The sequence below is a fragment of the Setaria italica genome, chromosome IX (genome assembly GCF_000263155.2).
Source record: "Setaria italica strain Yugu1 chromosome IX, Setaria_italica_v2.0, whole genome shotgun sequence".
Taxonomy (NCBI): domain Eukaryota; kingdom Viridiplantae; phylum Streptophyta; class Magnoliopsida; order Poales; family Poaceae; genus Setaria; species Setaria italica.
The window spans coordinates 36,109,455-36,125,649 of NC_028458.1; the positions used below are offsets into that span (position 1 = coordinate 36,109,455).

The window sequence follows — 16,195 nt, forward strand, 5'->3', positions numbered from 1 at the left end:
GCATCACGCTTTCGCCGGCGATGTTGCATGGCGGCGAGACGTAGCTTTGGGGAGGTGCCTCCGCGGCTAAGCGTACGTGGAGGAGACGACGCTGTGTGGCGAAGGTGAAGCAGCAGTTGCCCGGCAGGATAATTCGTCTTCAAATTCAGGACTTGTCATTGTGCGAGGAGAAGCAAAGGTGCTATAGGACGATGAACCAAACGGAGACCACCATGCATGACCGGCCAAGAATATTAAGCTATAGCATCGATTCATCGTCAACATGTCTTATAAGCATGTCCTTTTTTCTGTTTCAGCATCGTCCCGTGCAGTAGCAGGTACCGGTGCTTGAACCTTCTCTTTTCTGGTTTAAGCATCAATTTCTGCTACACACCACGGGTAGCCCAACCGTTAGCTAGTTTTTGTGGTATGCACTTTCGGGGAGCCACAAACGCAACACAGAAGCTGACAAAGCATGCAATGGAGCATACAGTTCTACCTCGCTCATTTGTGGCGCACTGTTCGCGTGGACCGAGCTTTTAATCTGCCCCGACAGGCCCCGGTCCGGGCAAATATCTGCTCCAGCTAGTGCATCTCGACCGACCACGTGTCACACTACACGGCCCTTTTATGAGATCTGTGCCGGACCGCGGAATACCTTGTCAAACACGTATGATCCCTCACCCTGTTGTCCCCTACCACTAATTTCTTACTCGTACGAAACATATAAAGCCGGCTGACACGCGGTGGTCCTGGGGTTCCTGTCACTGACAGGCAGGCCCTCGCACCGTGTGGGACCAGGATGTCAGCGAGAGAAGAACAGTGGCTATATGTGTCCACTGTTTCGAAGTAACAATGCAACTATATACAATAATGCTCTGAAAAAGATAAGGTTGCTAATTCAGGAATGCCGTGCGCGAGCTAGAAAGCATCGAATAAGACTTTTTCACGCAAATATATAAACAAGTTCTCGATCTCACGAAGAAAAGAAGGTAATTTTCTGCTTTTTTTCCTTTTACAAGGATCGATATAGGGCCTGTTTGGGAAGGGGGTGTTAAAGTTTAACACCCCCTTTTTAACAGATTTTAACACTTTTGGTTGCCAAACACAAGTGTTAAAGATGAAGTGTTAAAATTTAACACCCCTCTTTTCATAAACACATGGAGGGGGTGTTAAAATGTGCTAAAGGTGTTAAAAGTGGTCCCCCTCCCCACTTATTCCCTGGTTGCCCCCCTCTCTCTCCTCTTCTCTCTCCTCCACTGCCCCCATCTTCCTTCCCCGATCCGCACGTCGCGCACCGCCGCCAGTCCGCCCGTCGCGCCGCCGCTGGTCCGCCCATCGCGCGCCACCGCCGGTCCGCGCCGCTCCTGCGTCGGGATGCCACGCTGGGCAGCACGCGGCGGGCTCGCGCGGGCGGCAGGCGGCGGCCAGCGCGGGCGGCCTCGCGTGGGCGGCGGCTGGCGCGGCCGGCGGGTGCGGGCGCGGGCGAGGCCGATCCGGTGGTGTGGGGACCGGCGGGCGGCGCAGGTGGTGGCGGTGGGGGCTCGGGCGGGCGCGGTGGTGGCGTTGGGGGCTCGGGCGGGCGCGGCCGCTAGCGCCGCGGTAGGGGACGCCGGCGGCGGGGCGGGGCCGGAGGCGGCATGCGCAGGGGAGGGGCCGACGGGGCGGCCGGCAGCGCCGACGCCGACGTTGGCGCCGGGCACGGCGTGGACCGAGCAGGGGTGGGGCCGGAGGCGGCAGGCGCAGGAAAGGAGGAAGAAGGAAGGAGGAGGAAGGAGAAGAAGGAAGAAGGGGTATTTGGCTGCCATTGAGAGGAGTAATGAGGGGTAAAGTTGTCAATTACAACCTAAGGTGTTAAATTTTAACAGATCATCCAAACACCTCAAGATACTAAAGTTTAACACCTTTATTTGAGGGTGTTAAAGTTTAACACCCTGTTAAATTTTAACACGCCCTTCCCAAACAGGGCCTTACCTGTGATCATTGCAAATTTCATTCTCCCATGCACAGTGATGTCATTATTTGCCTTCGGTATTTCCGTGTTGGCGTGCTTAAGTTTGTTGCCCAGGAAAAAGAAACCCATGGACGTACTAGCACTTTTACATCTATGTTTTCCCCATCTTATTTTCTATTCCGTTTTTTAGATGTCACACGACATTAAGAAAAGGATGGAGTACATCCCTGTCGAACTTGAAGAAATTATAGACACGATTGAATTAACCATTGTCGCGAAAGAAAAATTTAACAAAAAGGAAAATACTTACTAGAGCATACTATATACCTATATATAATATAAAGAGGTACCAAAGAAAACGAAGCCGGCCGTCCACAAATTTCTATTGAGCAACTCATAAATTGCTGCCAAGAAATGGCTAACGAAATCAGGAAAAGATTAACGCCATTTAGTACATGCATATCTAGGCAGCCTTCAATTCTTGCAGATGCAGTACATGCATAGGAGTGTCTCCCTTAACTCACCAGCTGTCCACAATTACCACCGGCCAGCCCTTTTAAGTACCCCCGGTTAAGCGCCCAGCCGGAGAACCAAGACTGACCTGTGGCTACGGCCCCCGGCTCCGCCGAACGCTCGTGGGTCCCGGCAGTCAGCGACCTGGAGTCACGACCCGTCTCGCGCGCTCCGTTCCATTCCGTTCCCATCTCGCCCGTCTCCCGTCGCGTCACCGTCACGCCCTCCCGGAGTCCAAATTTCTAAAGCACTACCAGTACCAGTCTCTCTCTCTCTTCCTCTCCTCTCCTCTCTCTCTTCCCCTGCTCTCCTCCGCGGCGCTGCTGCTTCCTCGCCACGCCAGAGCTGAGCGAACCCCACCCAATCCAATCCCTCTCGTCCTCGCTTCCTCCTCCGCGCCGGAGCCCGCCGCTCGCCGAAGCCTAGCTAGGATGGAGGAGGAGCCGCTTGCCGCCCGCGCCAGGAGGTAGGGGCGGGGGCGCGGCCGATCGGCGGGGTGGGAGGGAGGGGAATGAGGGCGCTGCAGCAGCGAACCATGCGAGATCTCTACGATCATACGCGGCACAAGGATCTCGCGGCCCCCGAGGTGCGTCGTGCCGCATCCACCGCCGCCCCACCTCGTACGCGTTGTTGTGGTGGTTGTTGAGTTTTTCCCCCATAGGATGATATGGGACGAGATGAGTTTCGATTGGATCGGGGGCGTTTGCATGCGCGTGCGTGCTCATGCGATTCGCGCTTTATTAGTTGCGTTCGGAGGTGACGAGGTTTTGCAAGAAGGCCAATCGAATTTGATTGAACGCATCGATTCCGTGTCTCACGTTTGATTTGGATGCTATTTTTGCGTGGATTCACTCGTCAATCGAAAATATTTGCCGTGTGTTCTATGCGATTTTGCCGCTGATACTGCGCTCCCGTTTTGGAGATTGAAGCGTTTTGTTTCTCTTTCGTAGGAACCAGCGGAAGGGCGCGGCGGAGGACGCGCGGAGGGGTCGGGGTACCGCGAACTGGTCCCCAAGGAGGTGAGCATTAGAGGCGTATGGTTTCCCTGCATATGCATGGAAGTATTCTGCCCCCTTAGAATATCATTAGAATGCGTCCTGTTCGTCGTATGTTCAGTATAGATTGTTCCTCTTCCACTCGATGCTTCCATTTTAGTGCTGTATAGATGCTTGGAGTGTGATTCTGATACCATCATGCTGTAGATAAAGAATATGTCAGGGCATGAATACTTCATCCCCTGTTTAGGAAATGGAGGCTACTTTGATGGCCATTCATTATATGGTTGCTTGATACGTTATTATGACACATACATTGATATTAGGTTTACTTGGAAAAACATGTTGTAAATGGTTACACCACCAGTTTGGTTGTCATGTGTAAGATTTCGGTGAACACTCTTTTATCCACTGTCTAGATCTGAACTGCCAAAGCAGCTTATATAGTTGTAGGACAGCGTGCCATTTAGAAAGAAAACTGCAATGGTCAAACCTTGGATTTGTGTATGGTAACATCTGTCTAGTCCTTTTATTGGTTTAAGCCATGATCTATGCAGTTTATACCCCATGCTCTCTTCCTGTTGTATCCAACAGATATGATGTAAGCTAAGAGTGCTACTCTTGCCTTGCAGGGCTTCATTCTTGTTTCTGTTGTTGCATGAGTAATGATTGTAAGACTAATGTCGTTTTATATTTGTAGGACAAGGCTGCAGTAAGGAAAAGATTGGTACCGAGCAATAGCACTCGTTTGAAGGCAGAGTCAGGCACCTGTAATGTCTGTTATGCTCCTTGCTCCTCCTGCCTACACCGAAGTCTTGCAGTTGAGGATTCAAATGCTGAATGTGCATCATCTCAAACATGCTCTGCAAGGTCAGAAGTAAGAAACAATTCACTCGTTCGTAGTGAGAAAGGGCTCCACAATAAAGGAGAAAACGACGATGAATTTAGTGCAACCTCAGGTCATGTTTCCTACTCTATAACCGGTGGAAATAATAAAGTGTTCGCAAGACCATCCATTGCAGACGACTCTTCAGAGGTAGACATGCCAGCAAAACGTAGAAGGCTATTAAATCAAAACAAAAAACAATCTAGAGCAGAACACCATGATGACAGCAACTCGTGTGTTACTGGTACATCAGCAGAAGGCAAGCTTCACGCGGATAAGAAAAAACTATCGACTTCTGCATCCAGTCGAGATTTGACTGCTAATGATTATAAAGACAACAGCATGGTTTGCCGCAGCAGATTAAAAAATCAATGTGTTGATGAATCTAAGAAAGGATCTGATGCTCATGACATGCATCCTAGCTCATCTGGTAGACTGTTTCCTGCAGATTCTCCTATTTCAACAAAGAAGTTGCTGCGAACCCAGTCTTCTGTCAGTGCATCAAGCAGATTATCTCCTAAGAAGAAAGCTCACGAATGTGGGACAGTGCAAGATAATTCATCTCATCAATCTTGTGAAAAGGTTTCTCTTTCAAAGAATAACGTTGAACAACCGCGAGGTGGAAAACTGGACCCTTGTGTAGCTGGCAGCGGCAACCATGGCACGTTGGCAGGTTACAGTAACATAAATGCAAACAAAGCCGGTTTCTCATCGAAGGATCTGGAGAATGGCAGCTCATGCCGAAAAGATGAAATTCAGGAACATGCTGGCATCCAATCTAATGATGGTGTTACTAGGAATGAGGGTGACAAACAAGAATGGGATCAAGATTGTTCAATGGATATTTCTAGTGATGGAAAGTTGAATATACAACATGACATGATGACAGACTGTGGGACTTCGGAAGGCTTGATAGATGTAAGTAACTCCTTTATTATTTCCTATGGCTGCCCCTTTAAATGCAATGCTTGCTGCTATTTTAGTGGCTAGTATTGAAACAAACTTAATTGATACTGGTGGTGATGTTTAGACCAAAAAAAGGGAATCCATTATTTGTAGTTTCAGTGTTCTTAAACATGGCACATTCTATGTAGTATTATGTTAGAATGTGAGATTGACCTTAGTTTCGTTGCCTCTTTATTGAGCATCTGGCATTTGTCTTGGAGTTATACCTGTAGCAGTTTGCTGCTCTTTTGTGTGGAAGATAGCTTTAATTGGTCAAGTCTTGTACTGAAGTCTGAACTCTCAAAAGTCTTTGGCACAATATCTGCAATTCTGGAATATCATCTTTCATCTAGCACTACCCATTGGCAGTTACTGAGTTTTTTATGGAGTCTACCTATGTCAATTTGAGAATTTCAAATTGCCACTACCATGCTTTTAATTTCATGCTCTATTAATCCAATGCGAACAAGTTATTTAGTATGTAGATTTTCTCATTTTAGATAATTGCGTGGGATTCTAATAATCTTCTCGTTACTCAATATTGAAGTTTGCTGCACTTCATTGAATATTGTTGTTATCTAGGAAACATATGTATAATTATTTTGGTTAACCTCATTGCTGTCCTGCTGAGTGATAACTGGGTGGTTACCTGGCAATTACTCTCAATTACCAGTCGCAAATTCAAAAATCAATCACTGGTAACTGGAATTTCTACAGGTTGGATATATTTATTGGGTGCATGGTTTTCCGATTATTGATTTAGGAAAAGTTGATGAGCTAATAGGTCTTCTTCTCTGATCGTTTCAAAATTCTTAGTATTGAACAGTGAGAATTCTGCCATCAACTATAGTCTTACAACTATCAAGTAATAAGTGGGACCCAACTCAACAGCCTACTTAATTGTTCCTGTTTCCTGTAGATAATAACACGACTATACTGTGCATGATTCCGTTACATTCGTTGTAGTTATATTTTAAGGAGTTCTCCGTAAAATATGGTGCATGGTATTTTTGCTCATATTTGAGAGATTAAATACTTCAAAGCATTTTCTTATTGTTTGTAATCAGGATGATTATGGTGTCACTTGTTGTTGATCAATGTCTATGTGGCTATTTTGCATTGACTCTGCATTATTTTAAGCATTTCTTGTACTATTTGTAATCAACATATTCTTTTTGTCTAATTGTATGCTATATTCACTGGATAACATTTATGCGTCTGGTTTGTATCAACCCCAGGTTAATGTTTGTGATATATGTGGAGATGTTGGTAGGGAGTATCTTCTAGCTACATGTACTAGATGCCTTGAGGGGGCGGAGCATATGTAAGTTATACTCTTTTATGATTCTGTAGTATTCGTCAGAACTATCATGGGCAGTGTCCAGTCTTTTGTTTGGCCAAGGATCACTTGTTCAGCAATCAAAGTCATGTTGACTATACTTACTAGCAGTTTTCTTAGTTCATACAAACGAGGCACTTTAAATAATTTAATCTGGAGCTTTACCTACTGATAATCTGCTCAGGTCCTAATGCACCAAGCAGTTGATTCATGTGAGAAGTTAGTTTCCTTTCCTAAAGGGTGGTTGCATAATGTTTTTAAAGGGTGTATGTGTTGAAGAAAATAAAAAATGTTGTTGGTTATTTCAACCAGTCTAGTGGTTGTCACAATTTCTTGGGTACACTATTTGTGAGGTAAAATGCATATGCAACATCCATTTTTCACATGGCTATGTTAGTGTTAACTGTTAATTTTTTTTCTAGTTACTGCATGCGAGTGAAGTTGGATAAAGTCCCAGATGGTGAATGGTTGTGTGAAGAATGCCAGCTTAGGGAGGATCAGAACAATACAAGAAGTAACTATGGTGTCACGGCGGTTAATATGTCTGAAGGAAAGAAGAACCAAAGTTCAGAAAGTCGAAACAAGCCAAAGGCATTGCAAATTGTTGTGCCTGAATTGGATGCTCCCGAAAGCACACGCAGCACACCAAAAGCTGATCAGTGTGATGGTAAGAATAAAAAATTGCACTTAGCTTCAGCTGATACACAAACACGGCAAGCAAAGGTTACCCCCCTAGCTTCTGAAAGACTGGATGTGAAGAGCAAAAAATTATTGAGCATTGCAAACCGTAACAAGCAAGTGCTTCCATCTGATTTGGATGCACGGCCACACACTCATGGAACACCGACGGCTGGAGGCTCAAACAAGAAATGTCAAAGTTCAGAATTTTTGTTAAACCGCAAGAAGTTGCGAGTTTCTACCGATATGGAGTCACCATCTTCAAGTGAAGGCCTACGGAGTCCAACAATGTCATGTAAGAGACAGGCAGAGAATAATTCATCCCCTAAGCCTAGGCTCTTAAAGACAGACAGCTTTAGAAAACATGATGTCATCTCTCGTGAGAACTCGTTTAAGAAATCAGACAAGGGAGGTTTAACTTCAGTTGATAATGCTCCAGTAAGAACTACTCAAGCAGTCAAAAATTCTCAGGCCTTGTCACGGTCATATTCCTTGGGTAACATGGTTGCTAAAACACCAGTTCCTTCACCAAAAGGTTTGACCAAATTCTTTTTTTGTTCTCTTGGCAAACTATTCTTTTTTTTATCTGTTGTTACTTTTAATCTGGATTGTTCTGTTAACCTCCTAATTTTCTTCAACAGGTCTTTTGTCGAAGCAACTGTCTTTCAACAGCACCAACAATGGACCAAAGGTCAAGCAGTTGGCTGAAGGGGTGGCTAGCAAGTTGAGACCTGCGAACCATTCCCCAAGAGATCCTAGAGATAAGGGGGCCGTAAAAAAGCTCGTACAATCTGGATCTTTCAAACGCGAGGGTTCAGTTTGCTTAGATGCTGGCTCATCAAAACAAAAGCAAACATTTCATTTGTCTCAAGATGAAAAACCAGGAATATTGAAGCCAGTGAAGGAAAAGAATTTGATGGAAAGAAGGGCTTCCTTTAGTTTTAAAAAACCGAGTATTCCTTCATCTCCAAGGCCTGACAGTTGTATGAAGTTAGGTGAAAGAAAGAACGACCAGGATATTTCAAGGTCTGGATCAAGCATACTTAAAAGTAGCAAAAGACCTGGTAAGCTCTTCATTTACTTAATTCTTTCTCTAGGGAAATGGGAAATTTTAGTTTCCCTCCATTTTGATGAGCTTTCTTGTGATTTTCTCGAATTAGGAAATGTTGAAAAGAAGCAGAGCTCTGATTTGTCTAAAAGTGACAATGACAAGCAAGATGTTACTATACATCCAAAATCAATGGGAGTTGTTTCTGGTAAAGTTGCTCATGTACCTGATCCACCAGTTTCATCAAAATGTGTCAAAAAGGAAAGCTCAAATGGTGTGTCTAAAAGTGACAATGACAAGCAAGATGTTACTGTACATCCAAAATCAATGGGAGTTGTTTCTGGTAAAGATGCTCATGTATCTGATCCACCAGTTCCATCCAAATGTGTCAAAAAGGAAAGCTCAAATGATGTTGAGGATGAAGATTTATTCATTTCAGTGAAAAATGGTAGCAGAATGCCAAATGAGTCTGCAGAGGTGGTTCTCACATCGTCTACTACCATGACTTCTGAATCAGGTTTGCGAGATGTGGCAATAGCAAGCACCTCCGAAGATTCAGCTCCTAAAGTGGTATGCTTCCAACAAAAGCCTTTGGAAAGCACAGGAGATGACTCCTGTAAAATTGTAGAGGCAGCTCAAGCAACAGGAAGTATATTGAATGAGATTCCACCCGGTGTTCAGATGGCACACAATCTATACCCCCCTGATGATAAATTGGATAAACCTGATTTGAAGCAGGAAGCTTTCATGGATCAATCATCAGCTCTTGAAAATCCTTTAAGAGATTTAGTTATTCCAGAGCAGTCTTACATCTGGCAGTATGACCTCTTCTCTTCTCCCTTTACTTCCCTTAACCAGTTAAGAATGTTAAGAGTTTAAGAGTGTATTCCTTTTATTTCAGGGGCAGCTTTGAGGTTTCAAGACATGGAAACTCCCCTGAAATATTTGATGGGTTTCAGGCTTACTTGTCTATTTGTGCCTCGTCCAAAGCACGTGAAGTAGGTGAACAATTACCAGATAAAATTCAGCTAGCAGAAGTTCCGCGGCTTTCCTCATGGCCACTGCAATTTAAAGAAGTAAATCCAACTGAAGATAATATTGCTCTTTTTTTCTTTGCTAAAGATGTTGAAAGGTACCACTTTCCTCTACATTTCACTGTTATAATTGTGTTTCAACCTTTGTATACTAGCTGAGGTCTCCGGTCTCCTTGAACAGTTATGAAAGGGCATATGGTAAACTTTTGGAAAACATGCTTCTGGGTGATTTATCCCTTACAGCAAATATTAGTGGCAGTGAACTTCTCATTTTTCCATCCGATAAATTGCCAGAGAGGATTCAACGTAAGTTTATCTTTGCTAATGTTAGTCTCTTGGTAGGATTGCTCATTGCCTCACTTTAATGGATTCCATCTGACATTTTACAGGTTGGAATGGTTTACTTTTCTTTTGGGGCATTTTTCATGCCCGGAAAGCAAGTAGCCCACCGGAACTTCCTCTGACTGGGACAAATAATTGTTCATTACAACAAATCACTGGGTCAGATGTGGGTTCCCCTAAAGCACTACAGTCTTTGGGTATAGATTTGAACGAGTGCCCCAATGATGATATATCTGACCCAGCTATTTCACTTGGATCAGAGAGTGAGAAGTCTGGTGCATTTGTAGATCATAATACTTTTTTGGTGTCCAAACATGAGGATAGGAAGCTTAATGCAAGTGAAATACATCATGAAGAAACTGCAGACGCAAAACAAATTATACCAGGACATCCTACTGCAGCTTCCTATGGAATTCATCCTCCCACATTATCAACAGGAGAAGGTCATGACATGATTCGGAATTATTCAACTGCTGCAAAAGGTGGTGGTACCTTTTTCTGCGACGAAGCTACATACCAATTATGGATTTATCCTTGCTTTTTTATATATTTTTCTTACATTATTCTTTGCAGGTAGCACAGGAACAGCAGGTAGAAACAAAATGGAGGAAGATCAGAATGAAGCTCTCTTCTGTGCTGCACAGCAGCCAGGTGCCATTGGGTCAATCTCAGATGAGATAAAACCTAAGAAACATGATCTTCTGCCCTCTATAGAAGTATCACAACGTCATTTTATTGGATCAAAGATATGTGATGGTCCAAGCAAATTAATTCCAAATTCAGATATGGGTTCTTTTGATCCTGACCTCACCTACAAAAGGCAGAAGACTTCATACGGAAAATACTCTGCTTGCAGTTTTGGAGATGAAATGCAACCTAGCAAATGCTTGTCCAAGATACATCCCTTACCGGTTGGACAGCATAATCCATTTGATGATTTACAGTATAATTACAGGGTTCCCTCAGATCCTGGCTCCCTTAAACAACCTGTACCTGATCATATCATCCACGTTCTTTCATCTGATGATGAAGATTCCCCAGAACCTAGTACTAGCTTAAATAAGGCATCACTGAAGGCAGATGAGAGCTCCTCCCCATTGTTGTCACTTTCCCTGTCTATGGTGGCAACGAAGCATAATCTTTCTGGTTCAGATATTGTAGATGATGAACCGCTGTCTCTCTCTCTTGGGCTCCCTAGTGTTGTGGAAGGGGGTCGGGCTCTGGAGATGAAGCAGTTTCTGCCGGAGAAGCCAGGCATAAACACTTAGTGCTTTTTAGGTTTGCGAGTGTACAGTTTTGTGCTATGTTTAGCTGTATGGAGTTTAGACAGGGTAGATGGTATAGCTTTTAAATTATGAAACATTTTGCCTTTTCTTTTCTCACTATTACATGCATCTGCTGCTGTTGATAGTGATGCTGGTCTGATGATGTTACTGTCCGCCTTATTTTATGTGATATATGGTGTTAGTTTCCCATGAACTCTATTGGTATGACATAAAAGGATATATCAGAATGTGAATGTTTATAAATTCAATTTTGCGTTGTGGAACTTACAGTTTCTACCTGAGAAGATTCTTAGGTTCCATCCCAACTTGCATGTGCCATGCTTCATGATGACAAATGTAGTTTTGTGCAAGTCACCTTTGCCAATCATTGCAATGACAGATTTATTATTTGGTGTATTCTGCATTTCGTTAAACTTTCCATCAGGGTTGAAGATTAATTCTACGCTACTGTATGGTACGTTTCCATTTACTCTTGACATCTGAATGTTTGCTTGCAGCTGGTAATCCATTAACCTTATTCATTAATTTTATATTTCAAAGGTTTTACAGGAAGCACAGAGCATTTGGAATTTTGGATAAGGTACTGAAGGATCTCATCTTCAGAACCTAATTCAAGTTGTTTTCCCTGAAAATTTTATTGAAGATAATCGAGTATGGTGTATTCTGTTGGTGGGTATGGCAAGCTGCATTTTCCTTTCTGAATGGCAACTTTACACATGCCCTCTAGTTATGACAGGTTGTGATTTGCAGGTATTTGCTTGGTTAGGATAACTTGCTTGCACAGCTCGAGCTTTGTTGCTAGTTTGCACTCCTCAACACAACTCAATTAACGACGCAAAAAGATGTGCTCAACTCATATGCTTATTTGTACGTTGATAATTTATCCATTACCAAATTGATGCGCTTTGGTCAGTGGCTAGTGTTGGTCCAATAGATCACTTTCTCATTCCACACACCCACAAAGGGGTTGTTTGGAGTACATATGGGCCAACCAAGGGGTTGTTTGGAGTACATATGAGCCAACCAGGAGTAGGTGGCTTAGAAGCTAAACAAAGCATCTAAAGAGCATCTAAAGCAGTAATTGGTGATAAGGTGCACGTAGGCACGAACCACCCACGGGTATAAGTGCTCACAGGCACTACTAATACATTATTCTATCACCATTAGGACTTAATTCTAACATTCTTCCCTTGAGTCCTGAATGGCAAATGAACCATCCCAAGCCTGGTTTAGAATTCTTGGAACTTGACTCTTCCTAGGTGTTGATATGGTTGCCTTGACGCTCCCTTCCTCCAAGTAGCTGCTTCATGGAAGACAGGGTTCTTCGCTAGAGCTTGAGCGGACTTGCTATTCGACATCCATCTGCATCGCGGCGCGCCAAGCCGCGTGTCCCTCAGCCTCAGCGAAGGAGCGAGATTCATTATCGTCGCGTGTTAGGTGTAGCATGGCCTCGAGGTCGTGAGGGAGCGGAGTGGCGAACTCCATCGAGCCGGGCTCATCGTCAGCCGGTATTGACGAAGCAGTGCTCGGAGGAGTGGCCGTCGGTGCTGGAGTGTGTGGCGTGGTTGGCTGTGGTGGTGATGGTGGAGAACTCGTCGTAGTCGGTGGAGACCCAGGGATTGAGGTAGGCACGCTCGGTGAAGAAGAGCTGCCCACTCCATAGCTCCCTCCACGTAGTAGCTGTACGTCGAAGTCGAGCCGCCATCCACCATCTAGCCCCGCACAATCTCCTTGGTGCCGAGCTGTGCCACCTCCACGTAGAGGATGTAGAGGTTGTTCTTCCCCCTATCCACCTTGGCAAGGAGGCATCATCATCGATCCCAGATGCGGAGCACTCAGCTGTCAATCTCCACGCGCGACCCGTTCTCATCCAGCTGCCCGAGGCTGATGATTGAGTTCCTCAGCGTGGGAATGTAGTAGACACCGGTGAGAAGTCGGTGCTCGCCAGTCTTGGTTACGAGGATGATGGAGCCGACGCCCTTGATCTCCACGGCCGAAGAGTCGTTGAACTTGACGGAGCCGCGCACGTCGACGTTCAAGTCGGAGAAGTACTCCCATCGCCCGGTCATGTGGTGTGTGGCAGCCGTCAATCTTGTCGTCGCTGGTACCATCGCTGAGGGAGACGTGTGCGCGCGGCTCGTCGAAGTGGAGGAGAGCCGTCGCGGTCGGTGTCGCAGGAAGAAGCTCGATGGTCCCGTGAGTCAGGAATAGAGCCGGCTCCTCCTCCTCCATAGCCTACGCAACGTGGGCCTAGCCACGCCTCGGCTGGCGGCACTCCCTAGTCCAGTGGCCAGTCCTGCCACAGTTGTAGCAGGTCGCTTGTCGAGGAAGAAGACTCCCCCTCCTTCTGCTCCTTCTGGCGGGTGAGCCACCTCTCCTCGGTGAGGTGGAGCTGACCACCGAAGATGACCTTCCCGCTAGAAAAAAGCTTGTCGCAGTCGTGGAATGCCTTGAGTCGCCCTGTCAGCTCCTCGATCGATAGTGCTGAGAGGTCGAGCAGCGTCACAATGGAGATAGCGAGCTGCGAGTGCTTCTTCGAAACGACGCGCAGGAACTTTCCAACAGCTTTCTCCTTGTTGATCTTGTTATCACCGTACCACTATAGCCGCTGCATCAGGATGGAGAGGCAGAGTCGTTGACATCCTCGCCTGGCTTGGAAGCTAGACGATCCCACTCCTATTGAAGCTTCTGCAGAGTGGACTTGTGGGTGCGGTCGCTACCAACTCAGGCTGCAGCGATAGTGTCCCAGGCGGCCTTGGCAGTCCTCTTCCCCGAGAGGTTCGCCGTCATCTCCATCAGGACCGCGGCGAGCAACGCCTCGAGCACTCGCCGATCCTCATGGCTGTCCACGTCGCCGTACTGGACCGCGTCCCACATCTCCTGCACTTGGAGCTTCACCTTCATCACCAAGGATCACTCTATGTAGTTAGTCTTCGTCAACATCGGCCACCACGTGCTGCTGACGGACTCCCGGATGATGATCTTCACGACCCTCGGGGGTCGGTGCCCGGAGTTGAGGTCGGAGTCGTAATCGGAGTCAAGGCTGGACTCGTGGACGAAGCTCCTCCTGCTCCAAGGGTGCCCACCGTCCGTGCCTCGACGCAGGTCCTGGACCCACCGGTCCACCCCCGCGTTCCGCCACCAGTCTGCCTCCTCCAGCTCGGGACGGTCGCCCTGTGCCGCACGCCTCAGCTCCATCTCATTGCGCTGCGCCATCTCACACGTCACCTCCGCCTCTTCATGCAGCCGTTTCACCTCTAGCCGCCGCTGGGTAGCTGCCATGTGCCTCCTCTGTGGTGAGGTGGGCTGCCTCGGCTACGCGTGCCATCGCGGTCTCCATGGCTGCTGCGCGCGCTGCCCAAGTTGCAGCTGCCTCCCGCAACTCGGCGTCGCGCAACGCTGCTATGCGCCGCCGGTCCTCTTGCCTCGCGGCCTCCGCGCGCCGCTCCTCCTCGTGCGCCACAGCCTCATGCCGTGCACAGTGCCGCTCCGCTGCTACCTCCTCCTCGACCGCAATGCGCCGCTCCTGCTCCCGGCAAGCGCCGCGCCGCACTACCGCTGCCTTCTTACGCCGCTCCTTCTCCTCAGTCGCTGCCTTGCGGCGCCGTGCACTGGCCGAGCGGTGGGAGGAGGTACGGGAGGAGCCCCTGGAGCTAGCCGGGAGTGCTGGCACCACGCCGGCCGGCGGTGGTGCGCCGACCACCAGAGCCGCGGTGTCGGTGCCACCCGCGCCACCCGTGGCCGGCGCTCTCCTGGAGCCAGCCATGGGAAGGTGAAGGAAACTGCCAGGAAGAAGGGGAGGAAGCCGCCGTCGGCGCCCGCGCGCTGCCGCATGTAGCCCTGCCGCCTGCCGACTCCTACACGCGCCGCTCCGCCGCCGTCGCTGCGCGCCGCTGGTCTTGGCCGCCGCGTGCCGCTTGCGCCTGATCCGCGTCGGCCCGCGCCCGGTCCAGTCACGGGAAGGGGTGGAGAAGCTGCTGGAACAGTAGCGCTGCTGCCAGCCTTGGACGGGAGAGCACGGGTGTTTCGGGGGTGAGCACGGGAGAGGGGCAGGTGAGAAAGATAGGCTCTGAATATCAATTGTTGGTCCAATAGATCACTTTCTCATTTCACAGACCGAGAAAGGGGTTGTTTGGAGTACATTTAGGCTAACCATGGTAGGTGGTTTAGAAGCTAAGCAAAGTATCTAAAGAGCATCTAAGTAGATAAGAGCATCTAAAGTAGTAATTGGTGATAAGGTGCAAGTGCACACATGCACTACTAATATATTATTCTATCATCGTTAGAACTTAATTCTAACAGCTAGCACTGGTTGATCTGCACCTTTATTTCTTCCAGCTTCATCAGTCTCCAAAGCGCTCAAAAATAAAATTTTCGTAATTTCACCTTCACTACATGTGTCCCTAAGAATGCAAAAACTCTTGGTATTAATGGAGGTTCCAGTCATTTGGTTTAACTTTGTATCAACCACCCAAATTCAAATTTCAGCACGGTGCATCTGAGGCTATTTCCTCCACATATCAACTTATCTGCATTATGTTGCTACTTCATCATAGCAAACTGCGGTGCTCCGTGTCGTCATGCTGTTTCAATTCAATTATGTTCAGTAGAGTTCCTACTACCAAGTTCAGTATAGGAGACCCTCATTGCTGTAGTTTTACACATTGCATTCTTGGGTGCGCTCTAAGGAAATCCACTTCGCCACCAATGCCCAAAAAGTATTTTTCAGCTTAAAGCTTTAGTAGACTGGTACAGTGTGCTTATGAATTGGACACCTAACAGTGTAGTGTTTTGGGCTAAGTTTATGTATGCCCAAAAGGCTGTGGATTTCTTTCCCTTTTATTTTTCGCTTTCCGTCGCATCGTACTGATTGAAATTACTTGAACCAGGCCAGCCTTTTGCATCAGATTAGGTTGATGGTATATACTTACACTTGAGTTGCACCGTTTTAAGTTTTAACATCATAGGATCACATTGTTGTACATGTAGAGACCAACTTGCGGTAGATTTCATTGGTTTGGATCTCTGGGTTATTTACATCTGCTAGGAAAGGAAATGATAGCCTGTACTTACTCATCTGTAGTACCTTTTTTGTGACTGCTGTCTAACCCTGAGCCCCCACTCCTCGCGTTGGTGTTGCGAAGTCAACGAGCACTCAGAGGACTCAAAAGCAGACGACAGCTAGGGGACAATTAT

General features: G+C 47.0%; 2 protein-coding genes across 2 annotated transcripts; one reads left to right on the forward strand and one right to left on the reverse strand.

The window, feature by feature from the left end:
* The first annotated feature begins 2,712 nt into the window (after positions 1-2,712).
* Positions 2,713-11,262, forward strand: LOC101781733. Its single transcript, XM_004983522.3, has 11 exons — positions 2,713-3,032; positions 3,397-3,465; positions 4,142-5,245; positions 6,511-6,596; positions 7,034-7,824; positions 7,931-8,353; positions 8,450-9,155; positions 9,239-9,469; positions 9,553-9,677; positions 9,761-10,195; positions 10,287-11,262. The coding sequence occupies exons 1-11, from the start codon at positions 2,958-2,960 to the stop codon at positions 10,979-10,981; spliced, it is 4,740 nt and encodes a 1,579-aa protein (XP_004983579.1). The 5' UTR covers positions 2,713-2,957; the 3' UTR covers positions 10,982-11,262.
* A 2,975-nt stretch (positions 11,263-14,237) lies between these two features.
* Positions 14,238-14,765, reverse strand: LOC105915164 (translation initiation factor IF-2-like). The gene has a single exon (XM_012849064.1). It carries the CDS (start codon positions 14,763-14,765, stop codon positions 14,238-14,240), a length of 528 nt encoding a protein of 175 aa, XP_012704518.1.
* Positions 14,766-16,195: the final 1,430 nt, after the last annotated feature.

Excerpts from the sequence above, each read along its gene's own strand:
- LOC105915164 (XM_012849064.1), bottom strand. The coding sequence starts at position 14,765 with ATGGCTGGCTCCAGGAGAGCGCCGGCCACGGGTGGCGCGGGTGGCACC.
- LOC101781733 (XM_004983522.3), top strand. The coding sequence starts at position 2,958 with ATGAGGGCGCTGCAGCAGCGAACCATGCGAGATCTCTACGATCATACG. Across the intron at positions 8,354-8,449 it reads TAAAAGTAGCAAAAGACCTG|GAAATGTTGAAAAGAAGCAG; the intron begins GTAAGCTCTTCA and ends TTCTCGAATTAG. Across the intron at positions 9,678-9,760 it reads ATTGCCAGAGAGGATTCAAC|GTTGGAATGGTTTACTTTTC; the intron begins GTAAGTTTATCT and ends GACATTTTACAG.